General features: G+C 41.9%; 2 protein-coding genes across 10 annotated transcripts in view; one reads left to right on the top strand and one right to left on the bottom strand.

Moving 5' to 3' along the window:
* The window catches only part of LOC111956382 (zinc finger MYND domain-containing protein 11), a 29,237-nt gene extending 8,977 nt beyond the window's left edge, over positions 1-20,260 (top strand). For 3 of the 7 annotated variants that reach the window (XM_023976843.2, XM_023976842.2, XM_023976844.2), the window contains exons 3-17: positions 1,719-1,878; positions 3,035-3,058; positions 7,414-7,437; positions 7,791-7,952; positions 11,149-11,226; positions 11,525-11,617; positions 12,241-12,328; positions 12,766-12,821; positions 12,977-13,054; positions 13,282-13,400; positions 14,130-14,394; positions 14,692-14,799; positions 15,155-15,430; positions 15,659-15,844; positions 17,277-20,260. In XM_023976843.2, the coding sequence (XP_023832611.1) occupies positions 1,719-1,878; positions 3,035-3,058; positions 7,414-7,437; positions 7,791-7,952; positions 11,149-11,226; positions 11,525-11,617; positions 12,241-12,328; positions 12,766-12,821; positions 12,977-13,054; positions 13,282-13,400; positions 14,130-14,394; positions 14,692-14,799; positions 15,155-15,430; positions 15,659-15,844; positions 17,277-17,399 (1,840 nt within the window). In that variant the 3' untranslated portion in view covers positions 17,400-20,260. The remainder of the gene's footprint in view (positions 1-1,718; positions 1,879-3,034; positions 3,059-7,413; positions 7,438-7,790; positions 7,953-11,148; positions 11,227-11,524; positions 11,618-12,240; positions 12,329-12,765; positions 12,822-12,976; positions 13,055-13,281; positions 13,401-14,129; positions 14,395-14,691; positions 14,800-15,154; positions 15,431-15,658; positions 15,845-17,276) is intronic. The other 4 variants (XM_023976845.2, XM_023976847.2, XM_023976846.2 and 1 more) reach the window with 4 other exon arrangements.
* A 1,912-nt stretch (positions 20,261-22,172) lies between these two features.
* LOC111956486 (disco-interacting protein 2 homolog C-like) overlaps positions 22,173-26,331 on the bottom strand; it is a 244,206-nt gene continuing 240,047 nt past the window's right edge. For all 3 annotated transcript variants that reach the window (XM_023976930.2, XM_070436526.1, XM_023976935.2), the window contains 2 exons: positions 26,159-26,282; positions 22,173-25,644 (listed from right to left, as the gene is read on the bottom strand). In XM_023976930.2, coding sequence (XP_023832698.1) covers positions 25,392-25,644; positions 26,159-26,282 — 377 coding nt within the window. In that variant the 3' untranslated portion in view covers positions 22,173-25,391. The remainder of the gene's footprint in view (positions 25,645-26,158; positions 26,283-26,331) is intronic.

Raw genomic sequence — 26,331 nt, 5'->3', positions numbered from 1 at the left:
ATAACAAGTGTGAAGTGTCAGACGTTGGGAAGATTGTGATTAATTACAAATAGACATGTTCTGTTTTGGAGTTTGAAAATGTAATGGCCTTAGTGGGCCATATGAAAGCTAGATTTACTGGCCCGGTGAGCTTGGCAGATGTTGCCAGGCCAACGGGCAGCTCTGAATTTTGAGCCCTGAGACCATAAATGAATTCAACCAACCTATATTGTAGAATCAAACCTTGATGAATATATAATTAGATTTCGACCCTAACACGGAACCCAAACCCAAACCGCGTGCGCCATCGTGCATAAATGTATTTTGTCCCCCCACACTAAACACGATCACGACACGCAGGTTAAAATATMAAAACAAACTCTGAACCAATTATATTAATTTGGGGACAGGTCGAAAAGCATTAAACATTTATGGCAATTTAGCTAGCTAGCTTGCAGTTGCTAGCTAATTTGTCCTATTTAGCTAGCTTGCTGTTGCTAGCTAATTTGTCCTGGGATATAAACATTGAGTTGTTATTTTATCTGAAATGCACAAGGTCCTCTACTCTGCCAATTAATCCATACATAAAACGGTCAACCGAAACGTTTCTAGTCATCTCTCCTCCTTCCAGGCTTTTTCTTCTCTTGACTTTATATTGCTATTGGCAACTTTCATAAATTAGGTGCATTACCGCCACTGACCTATTTAGTCTTTCAGTCACCCACCTGGGTATAACCAATGAGAAGATGGTACGTGGGTACCTGCTTCTATAAACCAATGAGGAGATGGGAGAGGCAGGACTTGCAGCGCGATCTGCGTCAGAAATAGAACTGACTTCTATTTTAGCCCTTGGCAACGCAGACGCTCGTTGGCGAGCAAGCAGTGTGGGTGCAATAGTTGAATAACATGTATGTCTAAATTTATTTTGCAACGCACGCRACGCGAGCTGGTGTAGTCAGCCTGTAAGAGTTAGGTCCTATCAAAGTTTATTAGACATGATCGTTATGTGATATTCTTATAGTCTAGTCTAAATTCATTCACGGCGAAATCCATGGCTGATCAGTCATTTTCAGTTAATGGGAAAAGGAATATGGCCAAACGAAATCCTCAGGCAGAGAGCCCTGGGAGTTGGCCACTCTCATAATGAATGCCACAGAGTGGCTGTTGTCATGGAGATAAAGCGATGAAATTCAATGGCAGGCACTGTTGAACTGTCTTAATGTCATTTTGTATTTGAATGTATGAGGTGGTGACAGTGGGAGACCATGAAAATACAGTTTAATATGAGAACAAAGGCATAAGGGAATGAGAGTGAGGAAATTGTGTTATAATCTCTTTACATTAGGACCTAGATGTGAAAAAGTTCCATCTYTGTGCAGAACATGAATGATTGTCTGACCAAAATGCACAGTCATTAGTGTTAGTATATGTCTAATTATTCTATGTGATTTGAGCATGTACTGGGCTTCACTGTGATAATGAGTTTCCAATGCAGGTAGCAATATTTTTCTGGGGGATAGGCCAGGCCCTACTTCAAGATTTTCAATTGGCAACGCAATRCCTTCCTTGGCAATGCAGTGGGCACTCTTTTCTAGAGCTGCTTCTGTTCTGTTCTCGCTCATTTCCCTTGTGAATTGCATATTTGGCTGGAGGTGTATGCATTTCCCCTTGCTTGAGTTGAGTTGTTAGAGAACGCAGGCAGGCCGAGACAGTGATGTTGATGTGCTGTGTCTGTGCAGGTACCTGAGCCGTGTGTTTGGCATGCACCCAAAGGAGACGGCCAGGCAGCTGAGTCTGGCAGTGAAGGAYGGCCTGGTCGTAGAGACTCTCACTGTGGGCTGTAAGGGGTCCAAGGCTGGCATCGAACAGGAGGGCTACTGGCTGCCTGGAGACGAGCAGGTAAGAGAGGGATTTTACCTTGTAGTGATAATACAAACCCCGTAGGACAGGGGTGTATTTCCTGATCAACACCTCTATGGTTCAGAGGAAACCTTCATTAAATGTTTACGTCTTTTTTATTTGTATGGAGTGTCTTGTGTGTGTGTATATCTGCTATGCTAGACAACTAACATGCAAACCTCACCGGCCACGTTGCAAAATAAATGTACACATACATGTAATTCAATCATTTCACCCCCACCGCTCGTGTGAATGAGCGTCTGCCTAGCTAAGCGCTAAAATAGAACTTGGTTATATTTTAGACGCTCCACAAGTCCCGTCCTTATTGGATATCAGAAAGATACAAGCCCACGTGGATGCTTGAAAGACAAATGAGKAGAGATGAATTAAAGATAATTAACTAAAAACAAACTCGTTTTCCCTTTTTATCTGTGGATTAATCGTCTGAGTAGAGAAACATACGAATTTGTATTCTACAAAAATTCAACAATTATCCAGCAACAATGTATACATACAAAAACCCAATGCTCATCTCCCAGGACAAATTAGCTAGCAATAGCAAGCTAGCTTAATGTCCATGAATGTTTCATGTGTTTCGACATGCCCCCAAATTGATATGGTTGGTTCACAGTTGGCTTTGATATTTTAACCTGCGTGTCTTGATCGCGTCTTGTGTGGATGGCGTATGGCAAGTGTAGTCAGCATGTTAGTTATAGATCAGTCATTCAGAGGTTCTATGAACTATAGCACTGAATTCAGCATTGATTATAATGACCTGGTGATTCAAGTCATGCTGATCTTTTTCAAATGTTTACTGTATGTGAAGCTGACTTGTTAGTCATAGGTATGGCCATGCACACATTCCTTTGGTACTGTAGCTCTGCTATACACCAAACAAACTGAACCCACACAGTACAGTCAACACTAGCACTGCTCTTAGGCTGCGTTTATACAGGCCTCCCAATTCTTGTATTTTTTYCCCACCAATTGATCTTTTGACCAATCACGTCAGATTTTTTCACATCAGGTCAAAATACCAATTAGTGAAAAAAATATCAGAGTTGGGCTGCTTGTGTTAACGCAGCCAAAGAGAGCTCAATTGACCGTAGCAGCAGGACTTTAAACATTGCTTTCTGGGTCACTTGCAATCACACAGGAGCCCAATGCCGACGGAAGCAAGGTAAGGGTGCATCGTTGTTTTTTTATTTTGGTTTGATTTGTTCTGCTTTTATCTCTATAATTTATTTTACTAACATCATCTCGCGAACAAATCACTTCGGCCACTTGCAGCGCAATCTTGGATTTTATGGAATCTTTTTACAGTGCAGCATACTCTATAATAGAATATGAAAACAATAGACAAATTGTTTTAAAAATACGATATTTCTTTTCATTTGTAATGGTTAGACCATTTTATGTCACACTCAGTAGTTTTAACACAATAGAAGATGCTGATATTCCATGTGAAAATCTTCCAGAAAGCCCATTGTAGCGCTGTCTCTCGGTGGCCCAATTTCTTGTGGAATGGATCAAAGTGACTTCCTTTAAATATTTGCTCGCTACTTATCTACACATGTAACGTTGCTTTAAATATAGCTACATGAAAAAAAATTAATTCATTGCCAGGGTTAAATAAAGTGACAGCTGTATATTCTCCATGGCTTTGTTTGACACATACAGTACTTCAAATAAATCTCCAGATAAATACATCTCTGAAAAATAGTTTCGGAATCATAGTAGTACATTTCAAAGTAATGTMTTTTGAGTGACATAACAAGCAATGCCAACATAGTCGCAGGTTTGTAGCAAGCATATATGATGAGTACGTGAGTAGTAGATGTAGTTTTTCAGTAGTAGTAGTAACTCCTCAGGGAGGGATGTGTAGCTACATTCCTCTGTGTGTTACTGTTATGATCTCTGTGTTTCCGGCATGCGTTTGGTTTGATGAACAGGGGGGTGTGGTGGTGTGTGACGTCATCTAGTTGTCTATACTATGKCTGCGTCCCAAATGGCACCCACATAACACATATGGAATCATTTAGTAACCAAAAAAGTGTTAAACAAATCAAAATATATTTAACATACTTCAAGGTAGCYACCCTTTGCCTTGATGACAGCATTTCACACTCTTGGCATTCTCTCAACCAGCTTCACCTGGAATGTTTTTCCAASAGAGTTCCCACATATGCTGAGCACTTGTTGGCTGCTTTTCCTTCACTCTGCGGTCCAACTCATCCCAACCCATCTCAATTGGGTTTAGGTCGGGTGATTGTGGAGGCCAGGTTATCTGATGCAGCACTCCATCACTCTCCTTCTTGGTCAAATAGCCCTTACACAGCCTGGAGKTATGTTGGGTCATTGTCCTGTTGAAAAACAAATGATAGTCCCACTAAGCGCAAACCAGATGGGATGGCGTATTGCTGCAGAATGCTGTGGTAGCCATGCTGGTTAAGTGTGCCTTGAATTCTACATAAATCAACGACAGTGACAAAGCACCATCACACCTCCTCGTCCATGCTTCACGGTGGGAACCACACATGCAGAGATCATCTGTTCACCTACTGTGTCTCACAAAGACACGGCGGTTGGAACCAAAAATCTCAAATTTGGACTCATAAGACCAAAGGACAGATTTCCACCGGTCTAATGTCCATTGCTTGTGTTTCTTGGCACAAGCAAGTCTCTTCTTATTATTGGTGTCCTTTAGTAGGGGTTTCTTTGCAGCAATTTGACCACGAAGGCCTGATTCACAGTCTCCTCTGAACAGTTGATGTTGAGATGTGTTTGTTACTTGAACTCTGTAAAGCATTTATTTGGGCTGCAATTTATGAGGCTGGTAACTCTAATGAACGTATCCTCTGCAGCAGAGGTAACTCTGGGTCTTCTTTTCCTGTGGCAGTCCTCATGAGAGCCAGTTTCATCATAGCGCCTGATGGTTTTTGTGAATGCACTTGAAGAAACTGAAAGTTCTTGAAATGTTCCAGATTTACTGACCTTCATGTCTTACAGTAATGATGGACTGTCGTTTCTCTTTGCTTATGTGACCTGTTCTTGCCATAATATGGACTTGGTATTTTACCAAATAGGGCTATCTTCTGTATACCACCCCTACCTTGTCACAGCACAACTGATTGGCTCAAACGCATTTAAGAAATTCCACAAATTAACTTCAAGACACACCTGTTAATTGAAATGCATTCCAGGTGACTACCTCATGAAGCTGGTTGAGAGAATGCCAAGAGTGTGCAAAGCTGTCAAGGCAAAGGGTGGCTACTTTGAAGAATATAAAATATATTTAGATTTGTTTAACACTTTTTTGGTTACTACAGGATTCCATATGTGTTATTTCATAGTTTTGATGTCTTCACTATTATTCTACAATGTAGAAAATAGTAATAAAGAAAAATCCTTGAGTAGGTATGTCCAAACTTTTGACTTGTACTGTATGTTACCTCTCCCTTATATTATAGTAGATGGTCAACAGCCTTTTTTTTTTCTTACATGAGGATGTCCTTACCTTGATCTCTGAAATAACCATCACCACACTGGAAAATCATGCCATTGTGATGGTGATATTTAACACTCCAGGTGAGGTAGAAAGCTTCATCGGACACAGACAGTTCTTCCCCAGAGGCCTCACCCTTTTTTGAAGTCACAACAACCGTTTCATTCAGAGTACAATAGGGCAGGGACACAGAGTGGACAGTGAAGTACCTTTTTACACTTGACTGTACAGTATGACTGGGCCAGGCGCAAAGAGGGAGATCTGTTGAAACAGAGCTGAACACTACCATCAGACTATGTCTCGCCTGGAAAGAAATGTCTAAAATAGCCCTGGGCCCAGTTTCCCGATAGCAATTTTACTTAGGCTTACGAGTATTTTAACGATGCATCTTTTCTACAATGGCCAAAGATGTAACGTGCGTTTCCCAAAACCACGCAGAGAGAACGGTCACTGAGTGCGTCTTTGGAGAATGTGTCGATAGCAATAGGATCGAAAGAAAGCGAGCGCTGCTTTCGGATCAGCTTTCTCCATTAAAATCTTTGCTTTACATTRTACTTTTTTCACAATACTGATGACTGATCAGCTCTTAGAGAGATGGGCTATTACCACCTACGGCTGCAAATATTGAGGCAGCTTATTCTAATGCTTACCAAATAAAAATGCACTAAATCACACATTTTAGGCTACACATCATGAAATATATTGAGACAAATTAGACAGTAGCCTACAAGTAGCAAAATAGAACTCAAATGATTGAACATGAAATGTATTTCAATATGATTGAAATAGGCCTATTGCTTACTGTTTATATTTTAACGCAGTCATCTCGGTTTTCATTTGAAGCGTATTTTTATACGCCGCTTGTTTGTATCAATTGCAAAGACATTGGCAACTTTGTTGTGAACTTTATTCTGAAGTTCACGGAGAACCACGGAGATCTTCTTGGTATAAAGTGAGGGCAAAAAAATCTAGGATTGGTTAGGCGTTAGATTACGAGCGTTTTGAAGTGCACCGGTAATAATAATGGTTTTGGGAAACAGATCTGAGATTTAACGATGCTCCTACGAAGGTTCTAATAATGAACTTAGCCTTTGAAGATGCTTTTGGGAAACTAGGCCCAGGACAGGAAGAGATGGAGGGGCTCTCATAGCCCACTAGGCTGGCAGTGGCACTGTTTACCAACTGTCGGTCTGTCCTCTTTCCTTTATCCTTTTTGACTTTTTATGGCTGTGTGTTAGTTCGGGCTCCTCTCTGCTCACCTGTGATGGAGTGCTCTCCAGCTCACGAGGTTTAAACAGAGCATGTGCAACTGAGCCTAGATGGCATTGGATTCTGCACTGATGGGGTGTAGTAGGTTAGCTTGTCCTGTGGCTTCCTTAATCTGAAAGAAAGGGTTTTCTGGCTTCCTTAATCTGAAAGAAATGGTTTTGTGGGGAGGTGTAGACTAGTTTTTGAAATGTTGCAATATAACACAGTCCTTGTTGACTTCCACTCCAGACTGTGTGGAGTGTGACTACCATGGTTGTTGGTTTGAATCCCAGGCAGGTAGGTAGTTTCTAGCTCTGTGCCCCTTAGTGAAACCTGAAACACTATAGTAGATCATTATGATTTAACCTAAAGGTTTGAGCAGCAGGTTCAGGTTGGCAGGAATTTGCCCCACCCTTCCCTAGCTTCCATCAGCCTTTCATGCATGCACAACCACATCTGGATTTTATATTAACTTTGTCTGCATCCCAAATGGCAGCCTATGCCCTTCATAGTGCACTACTTTTGACCAGGGTATTATATAGGGAATAGGGTGCCATTTGGGACATACACTTTCTCTAGCCTCAGAATGACTACCTTCCAGTAAGCCAATGTTTCAGCGATGGTCACACATTAGTCTTAGGCCTTCCTTCCAATGAGGTTTATCCAAAGATTGCGCTTTGAATCATTGGCTTGCACAGGTGTTATGGTACACAATCCACTGTGCACACACACACASTTTATTTGTTCGTTAATTAATCAATGATGGGGGTGTTTAATTGCAGACGGAGAAGGAGCCGCCAAAGGAGGTCAGTCAGAATTCACTAACTAAATAAACATTCAATAACTGTTGTGATGTTTGTATAGGCTACCTGTAAAAACGTGTGATTTCATATGTTTTATTTAACTTGTATTTATTCAGGAAGTCCCATTGAGGTCAGAAGACCTCTTTTCAAAGGAGACATGGATATATAACATGCATTTTTTGTAGATATTAGAACTGAAAAGTTCCAGTGATGTGCCTTTGTCAAGCCCCAGCAGAGGTGTGTTGTGGAGCGGCTGGTGTGGTGGGGCCAGGAGTGGCCCCCTGGCTGGGGGTGTAGTCTAGCCGTCAGGTCGGTGCGGAGGGGGGGCACCGACCACTGTGCTTCGTCTGTTTCAGGAATGGGAGGCGGAGAGCCACGACTGGTACTGCTTTGAGTGCCACCTGCCCGGAGACGTGCTTGTGTGTGACAACTGCTTCCGTGTCTATCACCTAAAATGCCTGTCTGATGAGTACAAGCCCCGGGACAGTGGATCCCACTGGCAGTGTGTGGTGTGCAGGGTAGGTACTCCTATAGGCGGCAGGTAGCCTAGCGGTTAGAGCGTTGGGCCAGTAACCTAAAGGCTGCTGGTTCGAATTAGGGTTGCAAAGGGTCGGAAACTTWACGGTAAAATTTTCCCGGAAATTTTCCATGGGAAGTTAAGCCCTGGAATTTGGGGAATTTTACTTAAATTCATCAAAAAAGTTAGCTTATAACAGTGAACCTTTTTTTGTGGGATACAAATAAGGCAATTCTAGGTCTTGTGGCATATTTTGGTTAAACTATCCCCAATTCAATGGAATTGCAACCGTCTGCATGCAAAGTGCACTCTTCTGTCACATGTGCAGTGCACTCTTCCGTCACATGTACAGCTGATTCTCAAGATCTTGCACACTGATGAGATGCTATTGAGCCCACACTACCTGTCTGAGCCAAGGACTACATGCTTTCTGGTAAGTTTTGATTAAAATACTGGGTGGGGTGAATGCATTTTATATGACATGCATGCTTTTTTGTTAACTAGTAAATAGTAGCCTACAGCAAAGTGTGTTTAAATAATTTATAACTTGTTAACAATTTCTGCTAGATAGTTTTTGCTACCATGTGGGTTTTAGCTTGCTTGAGCCTGCTAACGGAGGAGTGTTWATTCACCTGTTTCCATACATGTTTCATTTTAAAACATTTATCTTACAATAGAGTTGTTTAATCCAACTGCTTAACTATTTATCTGTACATGGAATTGTATTGTTTTTTTTTACTCATTTATTTCTAATCTTTACAGGAAAATGCCACGGGCACTATCTGATGTGTGGAGACATTTCACTGCAGCTAATGTAGAAGGAAAAGCTGTGTACATTTGCAAATACTGTGCCAAATCATATGTGAAGAATGCAACAAAGATGCAGAATCATCTGGCCAAGTGCATAAAATTCCCTCAGCGCTCACAACAACCAACCTCTGACAAAAGTCCCTCTACTTCTATTTGAGGTTAAAATGATGAACCAGACACCTTATCGATAGCAACAGCTCATGGTCCTCCTGGAATCAGAAGTTTTTTTTTGACTCAATGGAGGAACGTAGTCAGAGAAATGCTGATGAATGTYTTGMTCGAGCTGTGTATGCAACTGGTTCACCTCTGATGCTCACTGGCAATGTGTATTGGAAGAGATTTCTGAATGTTCTTCGCCCAGCATACACCCCTCCAAYCAGACATGCTTTATMYACTCATTTGCTGGATGCAGAGTTCAAGTGAAGATCAAGCAAATCATAGAGAAAGCAGACTGTATGGCAATCATCTCTGATGGGTGGTCGAATGTTCGTGGGCAAGGAATAATTAACTACATCATCTCCACCCCTCAACCAGTATTCTACAAGAGCACAGACCCAAGGGACAACAGACACACCGGTCTCTACAATGCAGATRAGCTGAAAGCAGTCATTGACCTTGGACCACAGAAGGTATTTGCACTGGTGACCGACAATGCTGCGAACATGAAGGCTGCTTGGTCTAAAGAGGAGGAGTCCTACCCTCACATCACACCCATTGGCTGTGCTGTTCATGCATTGAATCTGCTCCTCAAGGACATCATGGCACTGAAAACAATGGATACACTCTACAAGAGAGCTAAGGAAATGGTTAAGTTTCTGAAGGGTCATCAAATTATAGCAGCACTCTACCTCACCAAGCAAAGTGAGAAGAATAAGAGCACCACATTGAATCTGCCCAGCAACACCCRTTGGGGTGGTGTTGTCATCATGTTTGACAGTCTCCTGGAGGGGAAGGAGTCTCTCCAAGAAATGGCCATATCACAGTCTGCCGATATGGACAGCCCCATCAAGAGGATCCTCCTGGATGATGTATTTTGGAAGAGAGTGTTAAGCAGCCTGACACTCCGGAAACCTATAGCAGTAGCCATTGAGGGAGATAATGCCATCCTGCCTGATGTTCAGACTCTGCTTGCAGACGTAAGAGAAGCAATCCGTACTGCTCTGCCCACTTCACTGTTGCGCCAAGCAGAGGAAACTGCAGTTCTGAAATACATCAAAATGTGTGAAGACTTCTGCCTGAAGCACATACACGCCGCAGCGTACTTGTTAGACCCCAAGTATGCTGGCAAGAGCATCCTGTCTGTCCAGAGATCAATAAGGCCTACGGTGTCATCACAACCGTGTCTCACCACCTTGGCCTGGATGAGGGCAAGGTTCTTGGGCGTCTGTACACTTCCAAGCAAGGGCTTTGGGATGGAGATGCAATATGGCAGTCGTGCCAACATCTCTCATCAGCCACCTGGTGGAAGGGACTTTGTGGATCTGAGGCTCTTTCCCACATCAGCCGCCTCAGAGCGCAACTGGTCCTTGTTTGGGAACACACACACCAAAGCACGCAACAGGCTGACCAATACAAGGGTTGAAGAATTGGTGGCCATCCGGGCAAATTCRAGGCTTTTTGAGCCTGACAACGAGCCATCCTCAACAAGGTTGGAAAGTGACAGTGAAGATGAGGACAGAGTCTGATGTTCAAGAGGTGGACATTGAGGAGGTCCAGGCAGAAGACATGGAAGCCTGAGAGGAAGACAACTAAAGCTTTAGTTTCTCGACTATCATTTTACGTATGTTGAAAACGTTTTGGGAGATGCGATGGATCATTGGGGATCATTCAATATTCCCTTTTTGTTTTTTGGTGAAATCATCCCATGTGAAGAGTCAACTCATTTAATTCAAGTTAAATTCATAACTAAATAAAAAAAATAAAAAAATATATATTGGAAGGATTTAATAATTTGCAATTATGTCTACTTATAAGGTAAAAGGTTTATGTTTGTCTCCATATGCTATGGTAAATATATCCAATGCAAAAAAACATCTACATTTAAAAGATATTAATATTAATTCCCATATATTCCTGTTAATTCCCACGGAAAGTTTCCATCAAATGTGCAACCCTGGTTTAAATACTTGAGCCGACAAGGGGAAAAATCTGTCTGTGCCCTTGAGCAAAGCACTTAACCCTAGTTTGCTCCAGTGGTGCCGTTCTACTATGGCTGACCCTGTAAAACAACACATTTCACTGCACCTATCCGGTGTATGTGACAATAAAACATATTATATACTCAGTTAGCTCTCATCAGTTCCAATTTACTGCTAGCTACACGTGGTTTGAATAGAGAGCTGGATGGGTTACAGAGTCATCCTCTCTCTCTTTCTCTCTCTCTCTAGGGTAGTAAAAAGAAGAACCTGAACAAGCAGGAGATGTGCAGATACCTGCGTTTTATCATTCAGCGCATGAAAGAGAGGGTGAGTGTTACAGTTAGTTTTATGTTCAGGGTAGGGATGCAGGACCAGGCTGTGGCACTGATTGCATCCCAAATGGCGCMCTATTCCCTTTATAGTGCACTACTTTTGACCAGCCCTCCTATAGGGCTCCGAGGGTGCCATTTGGAACGTAACACTGTATTGAATCAGAGCTCTGCCATGTTTTATTCCACTTTAAATCAAGGCCAGTAAAATGTCCCACCACAATGGCTTGGGTTAATCCCAGCACCCCTCCTCCTTTTCGCCCATAAATCGTATTATTTCTCTCCTGGCACTGTAGGCCGTGGACCTGAACAAGAAAGGCAAAGACACTCAACACCCGATGTACAGAAGGCTCATCCACACCACGCTGGACGTCACCAACATTCAGGAGGTAACTCCCCGCAATACACCGCTGAACACAGGATTTCACGTTTTTTTTTTTYAAATGGCACCCTATTTCCTATGTATAGGGAATAGGGTGCTATTTGGGACTTAGTCCATGTTGTTTGGTGAGGGTCTGTGTAAGGGCACGTCAGATGTAGCCCCAGTATAAAGCTGTGATTGTGTAGCTGARGCTTTCAGATTGCCTCTCGTCACAGCGAGGGGGTCAGTGAGGTCTCCTCTGCACCGTGATCACTGGTAGTTCCCGCCAGCCAAGCCCTGCCTGCCAAATTGGCTGGGAAACAGCACAGCGCTCCCTGCCACTGTCGCAGGGTAGTATTCATTAGTGCACACTGTAGCAAAACGTTCAGCTTAGTCCCTCCCTGTTCCAGTCGGTTTTCTTCTGTTTGGTGCCTAGTGAATACGACCAAGGCCTCTGGATAGGCTGGAAAACAGCACAGCGCCTCCCTGGCTTGGGTCTTGGTCTCTGGGTCTGTGGTGCACTGCCCTCCTCTGGTCTCTTATGGTACTGCAACTGCACCACACAGCCCCCTCTCTGCTGCCCTACCCAGTGTGAATGAATAGTCCTCTTTGTGTTCTCTCTGTCTCTGTATCGCTGTCTATGTGTTGCAGAACCTCACCGAGGGGAAATACAAGAGCTTCGACGAGTTCAAGGCAGATGCCCAGCTGATCGTGCACAACACCGCCATCTTGTTTGGAGGTGKGKGGGGGGGGGGGGGGGGTGTCGTTCACAACCATGCTGTTATTATGGGTTGCGTCCTAAATGGCATCCTGTTCCCTTTATACTGCACTACGTTTGACTAAGGACCATAGAGCTCTGGTCTACAGTCGTGCACTATATAGTGAATAAGGTCCCATGTGGGAAACATCTGTGAAGAGCATGTTTTGCTGTCAGATTTCCTTCCTACTATTATTAATTGCAGCTTAGAAAATAAGACCGTATAGTTGTGGCAGAAATGTAATTTGAAGGAAGCACGAAGTCTGAACAGTTATTGATTGTCTACCAAAAAATGAGGAGGATCATGTCTCTCTATGTAGTTAAAATGCATTTGTGGTGGCATGTTTAATGGAACAAAATCTTTCCAATGTACTTCAATGTTATTTTCCCAATGTTAACGAACCCTGTTTTTGTTGCAGTTCATAGTGACCAGGCTGAAATAGCGCGGTTGCTCTACAGTGACACATGCCATGAGGTAAACAGTTTTTTCCCCCTTTTMTTTTCTGAACTAAATGTGACAGATTTGTATTGTAGTATTCTAGGTGGTTGTGTTGTGAGTGGCAGGGCAGCTGTTCTCTGTGTCTCTTCCTCATTCGCTCCACGTCTCTTCCTCTCTCGCTCTCTCTCCAGCTGAACGAGTTGATGCTGTGTAAGAACTGCTTCTACCTGTCCAACGCTCGGCCTGACAACTGGTTCTGCTACCCCTGTGTGAGTATCAAACTGTCTTGCTTTCAATGCTCCTTTGGCGTTGATTGTTGAAATGATCAAGATATCAACTCAATGTAATATTGGCCGTAATGTTAGGGCTATGTCTGAAGTGTTATAGTCCAAATAGAATTGCCATAAGGGGACAAATAAAGTTGATTGAATTGTATGTGTGTATTATCTGGTGTCGTTTGCCCTGTGCTGATCTGGGGTTGTGCTTGTTGTTGCAGACTCCTAATCATGAGGTTGTGTGGGCTAAGATGAAGGGCTTTGGCTACTGGCCGGCCAAGGTCCTGCAGAGAGAGGACCAGCAGGTGGACGTCCGCTTCTTTGGCCACCAGCACCAGAGGTCAGCCATCACACTGATACAGAGGCTGCATCCCAAGTGGCACTGTATTCCCTATGTAGGGCACTACTTTCAACCAAAACGTTCATCAAAAGGAGTGCACTAAGGTGCTAGAACTCATCTCCCACCAGAGGTCAGCCATCACACTCGTGCTGATAGACATGGCATAGTTATCGTGCCACTACATATGCAACAGCCTTATCACTAGGACATGAGTCTCTGGATCTGAGGGCCAACTGTATTGACACGCAGAGCGGCGGATATATCATAGTGGATCATTTTAAACTTTCGATCCCCTAGAATGTCTTGTCTGTACTCATTTCTAGGCTGACGGCTCAAACGGAATTCTTCCGCTGCTCTGTCGTTCRCTACATACTTCAGTCTGATACTGTCATCACTGAAGTCGTTTTGTGGTGACGAGGGGCGTTGTACCAAATAAAGTCATCAGAGTATCAAAGTCAATGACGCATTTCCAAACCACCGCGTTACCCACGTGTGTTCTGGCTCTGGCCCAACCCATTGGGTTCTGGACCAATCAGACTGCCCTGAATGTGTTCACATTCGGTGAAGGGTCGGGAGGTACTCAGATCCAGACTCAATGCGGAGAAGAAACGTTTGGCAGGAAGGAGCAAGGCATCTTGCTATCCACGCAATATAATTTCCCCTGGCTATGGAGCTTTGAGAGATTCCCTGGCTGCTCTGACTGTTGTTCCCCYTCCTCCTTGTCCCCAGAGCATGGATCCCTGCAGACAACATCCAGGACATCAAGGTGTCGGTGCAGCAGCTGCAGGTGAAGCGCAGCGCGAGCTGGAAGAAGGCCTGTGATGAGCTGGAGCTGTCCCAATGCTTTCAGAGGGAGGGCCGCTTCTGGAAAACCAAGACGGTGGAGAAGGTGGAGGAGAGGAGAGGAGACGGAGAGGAGAGGCTGACAGAGAGGCCGGAGGAGGCAGAGTACTCAATCTCCTCCACCAGCAACAACAACGATCAGGTCAAACATGTACGTATGTGTGCACTATTCTCACACACACAGAGGTATTTTTTATTTGCATGTTGAAAATAAGCTCACTAAAAGCTGCTCTAGTGTGTTTTTAGTAGCTAATTTAATATTAATGTAATAATACATTAGGAGGAATTTCAATGATTTGAGAATGTGAGGATCAACACAAACACCATCTGTAGTGTCATGGCTCTAGCTCGAATAGTTGCCGTGGTAAYGGAAATGCTTATCCAACAGAGGTGCTAGACATCTCTGATACTGCGCTTCTGTAATCCAATATGTTATGTTTCTCCCCAGCAGAAAGCAGACAGACAGGCAGACCGAGACCGTCAGCCAGACAGGCAGGAGCCGAAAGCAAAGAAAAGCCGCCGCAGTCAAGCTCCTGAGCCCAAAGAGGAAGCCACTGTAAGTATCCCAACACTACTGTTGTACGGTCACCTCAGCCAGTGTGTTACCATGGTATGTGTCTGTGTGTTTCATTTGAAGAGTTTTAGGGCTTGATTTAATCTGTATCGCATATAGCGCGCTTGACATTTAAAGGTCATTTCCGATTTGAGCTGCCATACGCAGCGTTTACCGTGAGTGCAGTTTCCGCATTGCCTTTAAAGTTCAATCGCACTGTAGCACTGAACTTCGGCGTTATGGATTGAATCAAGACCTTGATGTGTGTGTAGGGAGATTTATGCGTGTGTCTGTTTCTATGTTTGTTTGCTTGTTTCTCTCTCCATCTCTAACCCCGTCCCTGACCTCTCTCCCCCAGGACCCGGAGCCTGAGATGGAGGCTGTGAGCAGCAGCCAGGAGATCCCCGTGACGACGCCCCACCAGCCAGAGAAGCTGTCTGTCTCCACGCAGACCAAGAAGGCCTCAGCCGCCTCGCCACGCAGCCTACACCGCAGCACCCAGACCACCTCTGACGGAGCCTGCCAGAACATGTGCCACGAGAAGTACACCAAGATCTTCAACGATGTCAAGGACATGATGAAGGCCGACAACAAGAGGGAGACAGAGCGCATGGTCCGAGAGGCCCTGGAGAAGGTGAGGGACTGGGGGATTGAGACTGAGGGGGTCCGAGAGGCCCTGAGACTGAGGGGGTCCGAGAGGCCCTGGAGAAGGTGAGGGACTGAGGGATTGAGACGGAGTAGGACATAGAACAGTAGGACACTGAGAAAAGCTTTTATTGAATTATTCTTAAAGAAAAGGAAACACACGAGTATACCACATGTATCAAAGTTGAGGCTCATTTTCTGTGGTGTGTGTCTCCAGCTGCGTTCTGAGATGGAGGACGAGAAGAGGCAGGCGGTGAGCAAGGCAGTGTCGGGGGGCCAGGCTGAGATGGAGAGAAAGTGTAAGACGGTGAAGGAGAAGTGTAAGGAGGAGCTGGTGGAGGAGGTGAAGAAGATGGTGGCCCAGCACAAGCAGCTCATCTCTACCACCAAGAAGAAGCAGTGGGTGAGTGAGACCCTTCTCTTTCCCTCGTTCTCTACCACACACAGCTCAGTCTGTTAACTTATGGCTGGGATCCCGTTAACGGGATCGATATGACAACAGCCAGTGAAAGTGCAGGGCGCCAAATTCAAAACAACAGAAATCTCATAATTAAAATTCCCCAGAACATACAAGTATTTTACACCATTTTAAAGATAAACTTGTTGTTAATCCCACCACAGTGTCCGATTTCAAAAAGGCTTTACGACAAAAGCACAACATATCATTGTTAGGTCAGCACCTATTCACAGAAAAACACAGCCATTTTTCCAGCCAAAGAGAGGAGTCACAAAAAGCAGAAAGAGATAAAATGAATCACTAACCTTTGATGATCTTCATCAGATGACACTCATAGGACTTCATGTTACACAATACATGTATGTTTTGTACGATAAAGTTCATATTTATATCCAAAMATCTCAGTTTACATTACAATCCAAACTCACGACGCGCGGTCAAGTCCATGCGAAWGTTCAGACAGTCATATTACAGTTCGTAGAAACATGTCAAACGAAGTATAGAATCAATCTTTAGGATGTTTTTAACATAAATCTTCAATAATGTTCCAACCGGAGAATTCCTTTGTCTGTAGAAATGCGATGGAATGCAGGTCTAACTATCACGTGAACGCGCGTGGTCAGCTCATGGCACTCTGCCAGAGCCCTGACTCAAAGAGCCCTCACTCCCCCCTCCTTCACAGTAGAAGCATCAAACAAGGTTCTAAAGACCGTTGATCTAGTGGAAGCCTTAGGAAGTGCAATATGACCAATATTCCACTGTATATTCGATAGGCGATGAGTTGAAAATCTACAAACCTCAGATTTCCCACTTCCTGGTTGGATTTTTTCTCAGGTTTTTGCCTGCCATATGAGTTCTGTTATACTCACAGACATCATTCAAACAGTTTTAGAAACGTCAGAGTGTTTTCTATCCAAATATACTAATAATATGCATATTCTAGGATCTGGGCCTGATTAGCAGGCAGTTTACTCTGGGCACCTTATTCATCCAAGCTACTCAATACTGCCCCCAGCCATAAGAAGTTAACACCAGTGGCTCACACATTGAGACCTGAGGGGCTAAATCCGGAAAAATATTTGGACACGCACAGTTCATTCATAGTTTTTTTTTWATGGATTTGTCCCACAACCCACAGTAGTAGCTAAGCACATCTTTGACCTTTTGGGATTTTTAACTCCATAACCAAAAGGCCAATACATAATTAGAGCAATACTAGACATAGTCAATATAATGTATCAATTGAATATGACAATGACTTAACAGCAAATGAGTTATTTGTTAAAGTGGTATTCACAAATTACATCATAGTAATGTACGAAAAAATTCAAGCCTAAAGAGGAGCCATGTCAGTTCTGACTGTGTGTGTATCCTCCAGTGTTATAACTGTGAGGAGGAAGCCATGTACCACTGCTGCTGGAATACCTCCTACTGTTCCATCAAGTGTCAACAGGAACACTGGCACGCCGACCACAAACGCACCTGCCGCAGGAAGAGATGAACAGCCCCCCCCCCAGCACACTTTCCCATTGRCTCTCCCCCCGATGTAACTTACCCAACCACGCCCCTATCTGACTTCCTGAACACTTTTTGGACCGAATATATGCGGGAAAAAATTGCTATTTTCATTTTATTTCAGTACTTTATTTAATATACCCAGTGTATCGATTWAAAAAWATATATATATATTATCAAGAGCATGGCTCGAATGATTGTTTTTTATTTTATTTTTATGAAGTGCTAATTTGACCTATGTTGCAGAATGTTTTATTTAAGTGTCTAGTAACAGATGAACATTAACTGAAAACATTTTATTACCTGCATTTTTTTTCACTTTTCTTACTGTTAATGTTTAACAATGACAGTCGATCTTATACCGTAAGTACTATTGCAGCGTTGAATAAGCTCTGCTTTCATACAGAAAATATTTTTCAAAATGCTGAAAAACAGGAGAAACAAAATGTAATTGTGAAAAAAGGAAATGATCCATAAAAATTTTGCATGATTTTATCATGAACATATTTTGGTAAATAGCACCTTTTTATTGTTTTTATCCATCTTCAAGTCTCTTAAACATCATTGGGAACAGGGTTATGAAGTCGGCTATAAAGATGCTGACAAATCTTCCCTTTGCTATTATGCACATTTTGGGCTAGACATTTTGAATATACTGTAATTTTTATGAATTAAAGAAAAAGTTATACATTTATTGGGAATATATAGCAATCTTTACTGAGCTGGATCTTAGAGAGGTTCCTTCATAATTTGACAGTTTGCACATTTAATTTCATGACCCAAATGCTTTGTAATATTGCCAAAAATGACATTTGTTAAACCTKATCTTAACAGAGAAAGTGAGTGCTGTTTTTTCCCCTCTAGTTTATGGTTGGCGCCAGTGCCATGGTTATTGTGATGTTCACTGTAAGTACGGTTTTAGAATGCTCAGTGACTAGTTAGACATTCACTGCTTATGCTGTTGGTGGTCAGTGCCTGTTTTTTCCAAAACTATCCTCATATTCTGAGTAAAGAGCTGTGCATGTTGATAGTTTCACATTTGTATTACTAGAAAAATAACAGAAGCTTGCAAAGTATCTCGGTTTCCCCATAGACAACGAATACGGATGGACCAATATAAAATATGCAAATATCAACTGTGATCAGGCTTATCTTTTAGTACTTTTTATTACTGGAGTCTGAATGGTGTGCAATGTTATTATCCTTTGCTTAACTTGTCTTGGATCATTTCTTAAACGGTAATGTAATTGCCAATTTTATTTAGAACAGAAGTACTAACCAAGAGGCTACTTGGGAAGTCAGCCATTATTGTAAGTCCATGTGACTGTTTCCTTAGTTATGAAGAGCTGACTGAACAGAGGAAAGGTCATCCCCTGCATTCATTTTATTGCCTAGTTTTGGACACACGGTTTTCAATGATGGCAACACTCTCTTCCGTTAACTCCGACAAAGTGTATCACTTTTCAGAGCTAACACATATTTGTATTCGTTTGAACACGATGACAAATAATGGCGTAGACGATTTCTTTTCAATCCCTTTTTCTCTTACCCTAACCCATAGTCTGTTTTTTGTTTTTCAATCAGAGAAGCGTTTTAGAAGTAATGAAAAAACTGCCTGATTTGCCACATGTAATAATCTGTTTAATCCTGATACACTTCCTCAGGAGACTGAACAGAATCATGCATGCCCTGCACGAATGCCACAATCTTTCTCTCCCTGTCTCTCATGGTGTTAACAAAATCATGTCATGGTTGCACTACATGTAAATAAACTGGTTCCTTTACACCATGTCATTCTAATGAGATTAAAGGCAACACACACTGATGGTGCATTCTAATTCAAGTAGTTCACCACTGGCACGCTGCAGGCAGTAGTAACTCATCTGCCCTCTATTAGTAAGGCTAAGAGAGAGGACCAATGTAATTGGGAATCAGATTAAGCTGTTGATATGTTGCCTTGAAAACCAGTAGAYCCCTACAGTTCTTAACTGGTCAACTGTCTATCTATTACTGAGGTGAGTATCACTGTCCAGACCTCAACCACTCCTCTTAACACAAATGTTTGGTCTTCATTGTTACGAAAACTTTGTCTGCACTTTGGAAAGTGTTGTTGCATTGGAGGTAAATCCGATCTGATAATTGGATTGGTTCACTGATAGAGGATGTATTTGTCCATCCCTGTATGAATGAGTTATTTCCCTTTGTGGAAATATTTTGATGTCATTCACGTTTTAAAGTATTTCTGGGAACTTGCATGAGTACGATGTGYGTATTATGTTCCTTTTTTCTGATTTTAAAAGACCGTTGCACTTCCTGAAAATGATGCAATATGACAATGATCTTTTCCCCTCAAATTCTCACTATTTTCTGGCGAGAAAAGTCAAGTGTAACGTCTCACACATGACTACATCTAAAAACYTTTCCCCCTGTCCATATGTACACTGTTAATCATGGCTTAAAGGTYGACTTTGGGCACGAAAAATGGTCCGYCTCGTTCTCAATTTTCAAACAGAAATGGGGTGTACTTTTGGTGGTTAATCGACGTCATTCCAACGTAGCTAGTTCGTTAGCTAAGCTTGTCACTAGCCAATAACTCATCCAGTATGTGTTGACGTCATTTCACAGGATTTGTTTTTAGACAGAAGCTGTAGACATCGGTAAGACATGGCATTTCTGTAGCCAAACAATTTTGATCGTGCATTGATCAGTTATACAGTTTGTTTTTTGTGTTTTTGTCCAAACTCGACCTTTAAAATGTTCTATGCTACTGGCATTTTAACGCTTTAGCTAGCAATATGTATATAAATATATTCTGTGCTAACATGGAGAATAAATGTATCAAAAAGTTCCTGTAGTCGAGTATTCATTTATGTCCATCTGAGGGTATTTTAGGGCTCTATTCAATCTGTATCACTGAAGCGTTACAGATTGAGTGGTTAGAAATGTAAAGGTCATTTCTGATTGAGCCAACATATGCAGGGTGTACCGTGAATGGGAACATTGCCTTTAAATTTCAATAACGCTGAACTTCCATGATATGGATTGAAGTAACTATGGGCCCTGGTCAAAAGTAGTTCACTAAATAAATGGGTGCCATTTGGGTTGAAACCTATGTCTATATACGCAATAAAACCTGGGAAATATCTAAACGTTTCCAGGGTAAGACAGACAAATATTTTTCTTGAACTGTCAAAGTACTTTTTGGATAAGTTAAACAATGTTTGCTCTGCACATTTTTTTAAATTTTCAAACATACTTTTTCTCATATTGTTGGCCTTACCATAGGCTGAGATTCTATCCCCGTAATAGTGTGCTTGACATTTACAGGTCAAGTGTAAGTCATTTTCAATTGAACTGACATGCATGTTTACCGTGAAAGCGGGAACATTGCCGAAAAAGGTCAATCGGATTGAATCCCGGCCCTATTCTTGAAAAAGGCACTAAATTAATGGTTGTGATTATAGGATGTGAAAAACATTACTTCCATATAGCCAACGTTGGGGAAAATGAAAGAAAGAGTTTGCCAAAGACATGAAGATGATTCAAATGAGTCATTTGTTTCACTTTCACCGCGTTGAAAGACTTTGGGCTGGATTCATTCCAAATCGAGAAAGATCCTCGTAAAACATTTTAAGGTAAGTTCCTATTGAGCCGACATATGCAGCGGTTACCGCGAATGCAGTTACTGCGGACATTGCCTTTAAATTTAATCCAAACTATAACGCAGATCTTACGCAATATGGGTTGAATCCAGCCCTTTCTCGSACTTGAATGAACCTACGCAAGCTTTATCAGTTTCCTAACACGGAACCCAGACTGGCTGCGCGCGTGCGTCATCGTGCATAAATATATTTTGTCCCCCCACACCAAACGCGATCACGACACGCAGGTTAAATATCAAAACAAACTCTGAACCGATTACATTAATTTGGGGACAGGTCGAAAAGCATTAAACCTTTATGGCAATTTAGCTAGCTAGCTTGCACTTGCTAGCAAATTTGTCCTATTTAGCTAGCTTGCTGTTGCTAGCTAATTTGTCCTGGGATATAAACATTGAGTTGTTATTTTACCTGAAATGCACAAGGTCCTCTACTCCGACAATTAATCCACACATAAAACGATCAACCGAATCGTTTCTAGTCATCTCCCTTCCAGGCCTTTTCTTCTCTTGACTTTATATTGCGATTGGCAACTTTCATAAATTAGGTGCATTACCGCCACTGACCTATTTAGTCTTTCAGTCACCCACCTGGGTATAACCAATGAGGAGATGGCACATGGGTACCTGCTTCTATAAACCAATGAGGAGATGGGAGAGGCAGGACTTGCAGCGCGATCTGCGTCAGAAATAGAACTGACTTCTATTTTAGCCCTTGGCAACGCAGACGCTCGTTGGTGCGCACGAGCAGTGTGGTGTGCAATAATTTAATAATATAGATTTCTACATTTATTTTGCGACGCGAGCGGTGTAGTCAGGGTGTTACAGGCTGACTACACCGCTATAATATTCAATTATTGCACCCACACTGCTGGCGTGCGCCAAAGAGCGTCTGCATTGCCAAGGGCTAAAATAGAAGTCAGTTCTATTTGTGACGCAGATCGCGCTGCAAGTCCTGCCTCTCCCCACTCCCACGAACACATTGCTTTTAAAAGCTGCGATATAATAAAATCCCGGCCTTAATTGTATTTGTTTTCAGCCACCAACAGCATTTACATTCAACCATGAAAACTTGCTCACAAGTGAGTTCTAGATTTCCAATCCAGCTGTTTTCTTCATACGGAAAAATGTTTTATTTGAAGATATCAATGTTCCCAAACATGTAGATACAGTAGGCCTAAGACTTTCTTCTGGAAATAAATTAACTGAATAACCACTAAAAGCAAACATGTAAACCTATTCCCCAAATTAAGACTTCAGTCCTTTCTTCATTACAAAAAGATGTCAAAATATACTACATGAATTAGAAAAACTATATTGTGTTACTTCCATAAATGTTCCAATGTGCAAACACTGAAATAGTCATTCTTGTAACTTATACCATGGCATTGTTGAATACTTGTTTCTGATTGGCTTGAAGGGCATTCTAGAGCGTGCATTATTTCCCTATTACGCATGGTAGAATTCAATGGCTGTAGTTCATTACATATTCTATGTTTGATCTGCTTTTAAAAGCAAAAGTTGAATTTAAAACATTTCCATTGTTAAATCGATTTTCATAACGGCAAGCTAGGACTGATGGTTTGTTAGCTAACTAGCAAGTATGTTTGTTTGGTTACTACTACTACTACTATCTTGTAAACTTGCTAGCTACTTCAGTGGATGTTGAAACATTTGTACCGGCAAATGAACACATTTTTGCAACGGTATAAAAGGGATAATCAACACGGGGCTCTGCATTCTCTGGAAAATAATGCAACTCCGCTAGCTCATCGTTCACTATCTTCCATAGAACGCATAGCCCCTCGTTGATTATCCCTTACATATTTCACTACATGCAAACAAATATATGCATGTATGAAAGTTGCCATAGTTGATGGATTTTGTAATACATTTTGAAAACAGTAATACATATCTTCAGATTAGATTTTCATATGGGTAGACCTGTGTAAACCTTTCATAATAGGAATGGCTCAGATCTATGCCACCAAATATCAGCAGTGTACCAGATGGATTTGCAGCAAGTAGATTTACAGCACTGTGACAAGTATAGGATGGGACAATTATTTTTCAATGAACAGCTATGAAACAGTATAAACGTGCGTCTCAACCGAGGGCTATGAGCAAAGCACACACTCATCTTACTTTGTAAATCTCTAGAAACGGTTCACTGTAATGTTTGTGATTAGAATGCATTGCCTCTGTTGAGATAAGCCTTTCAAAATAAAATAAGTGGCAAAACATTAAATAGTTCAGATGTGCACAGACTGCGCTGATGAGACTGGCTGACTCATCAGCTGTTCTTTCGCAATCAATCATTCTTGGTTACATATCTTTTTTAACTCGTAATAGAGCAAACTGATGGATTTGATTCATTATACATTACACTACCATAGAAGATATGGAAAACTTGCTATGTAATATGTGTATGAACATAAAGTTAACAAAACAAAAATCTCATATGTAACATATCAAATATGCTTGAGCATATGATAGAATTACATTGAGATGCAACCTCTGAAACAGCAGGTAGGTAGCCTAGCAGTTAAGAGCGTTGGGCCCGTAACCAAAAGGTTGCTGGTTTGAATCCCGAGCCGACCAGTTAACATCTGTCAATGTGCCCTTTAGCAGGGCACTTAACCCTAGTTGCTCTGCTAAAATTTAAACACTGTGTACTGCTGYAATAAACAAACATTTTATAGTCAAAATCATTGAAATATTTATTTAATTGAAAGACTTATGCCAACTCAGTTCAGACATTTTTTTTTTATATAAAAAAAAAAAGCCAGGGTCATTCTTGCCAATAAAAAAAATGCTGTGTAGATACTAGAAAGTGCTYTTAAAGATTCTAATGTGTTGAACTAAAACATTCTTAGCCATGAACTTTACCGTCAAATCATGTATGATTCAACACAGATTTAAGGTTTCACTCTCCCCCAAAACTGCTCTTCCACCTTATGATAGTTGCCTCAAGATTTATTCCTCTAAAGGGTTTCCGTAAAAGTGTTGTCTTGTACTTTTYCCCCTCTGACATCAATATAGGAGCCCTGATTGATCTCTCAATGTAAAAAATATTAAGGACTAAACTTTGTTTTTAAAATTCTGGTGAAGATCTCCAACCTGTTGTTTCAGAAACAAGTGTTTGACATTCCAGCACAAAGACATACTCATCATCATTMCCACCGGAGGCGTTTGTACCATCATCATTCTCACACAGACATTTCTCAAAAAGTGCTTTTGATCCTTTCAGAGCTGTTGTTTGTCTCATGCAGTACTTCTCAACATGATGTCTGACATATACAGAGCTGAAGTTGTTGCGTTGTTTGAAGGACATAWAGGGGGTGACTATAAGGATTCAGACTGTCCTCTCAATAACTGCACACATTTTCCTTGGTGAATCCTASGTCTTTTTAATTAATATAGATCTATATTTTATATACTTGATGTGATACTAGTATTCACTCAAGATAATACAATGCTTTGTTTTTATATTAGCAAATATTCAAGATTAAAACATTCTTGAATGTCCTCTCTCATATACTTCTAAAGTGAACAAAATAAATTAAAATCAGTTTTTGTACATACTTACATGATATGAAATAACATAGTGTTTTCCTTCAATTGAAGTATAATGATATTGAACATGACAACTGAGTAAAAGGCTTCTGTAGTTGAAATAATCACACTGGTTTCCCTTGTAGTTGGGACAGTTACAGAAAAATAAATGTTAGCGCAGAACTAAAAACGTAAATTGTAAAAAAAAAAATAAAAAAAAAAGACCACACACAAAACAATATATTGTACCTCATATTGTAAAGTTCAGGGACAAATTGATATGTCCTGTATCAAAACATATCTGTATTTGTAATGACTGATATCATAAAAAAAGGTCAACATAAAATACCATTTGCCACAGCTTGTAAATATTCTTAAAAAATACCCTAACCTCTTAGAGGGCAGATTTTTAAAAACGAGCGACTTCAGCAATACGTAACATGAAAATATATACACACTTAAAGCAATAACCAAAAAAGCTCAAATCTAATCAACTAGACTGGCACTCTCCCATCATCTACACACAGAGCTCCTTCCATTCCAATCTTTCACTACACTAACCAGTCTCCTGTTCCTGACAATTCTAGGCATTTTTGTTTTGAACTAGTGACAATGTCCCACAAACTAGGCGAGCACCTGGGTCCAGGACTCACGTCCTCTCTCCCTCCTCTCCTCAGAGACCAGAGGTCCTGTTGCRTTGCAGTATGTACATAAAGCTCGGCCCGTCGGTTCAAGGCCTTGTCTAGTAKGTCTCCAGCTGGCAGGCTACATGTTATATGCCACGTAGATGGGGTCCAGCTGGTCGGCCAGGAAGCCGTCCCGGAGGTGCATCCTCTGCTTCTCCCCCCGGGAGTTGATGGGGATGACMCCAATGTCCACCACCACCACCACCCCCACGATCAGGTAGTGTTCCTCCAGAACCACGTTGGTCACCAGGGGCACCAGGTCCAGGGCCTCCTGCTCCGAACCATCCAGCTCCACCACCACCACTAGGAGGTTGGTCCACGTGAACACCGCACTGAACGGGAGAGACAGACAGACAGGTTCAGTCAGTTTAAACAACATGAGCTACTGGTCTGAACCATCCAGCTCCAACACATGTGAACACTGCACTGCAGCAACAACAACAGTATAAGTAGGTATTGTGCATGTTGTAACTTAGCTACTCACTCTGGCATTTCAACAAACAGTACAATATAAGTCAATCTAGKGCATTTCAACTGGTCACCATTAACAACTTGAAATTGGACAAAACCAGCTTGATATTTGAACAGAAAATAATTTGGTAAAATGCCCCTACTGCATTTGTTTGTCCTGATATGATATATACAATAGGCTGATCTGATCATTCTATACATCTGACCTGTATATAGTTAACTAAAGTTTTTCTGCATCGTACTGGCCGCCTACTTGCTTTCTCTCTTGGATAAAATGTCCCGAAAACGTTGAGCTACACCAGAACCACAAATCCCCAAGCTACTGTATTTTATCAGGATGCTTATCATGTAGCCTTATGAAGTTACAGTCGTCACCATTCTGTGATGCTCTTATGCGTCCTGATAACAGAGGTCTCGATGTCGATGGGGTGGTACCTCATTCCCCTCAGCTCCATGGCCTCATCCAACGCCCCCACCACATACAGGGCATCGTGTCGCTCTGCACACACAAACATAATTACAAACTGCTGCTACTGGATGTGAAGCTC

Source organism: Salvelinus sp. IW2-2015, linkage group LG32 (assembly GCF_002910315.2).
Source record: "Salvelinus sp. IW2-2015 linkage group LG32, ASM291031v2, whole genome shotgun sequence".
NCBI lineage: Eukaryota > Metazoa > Chordata > Actinopteri > Salmoniformes > Salmonidae > Salvelinus > Salvelinus sp. IW2-2015.
Note: the sequence above shows the minus strand (reverse complement) of the source record. Positions and strands in the feature narration are given on the sequence as shown.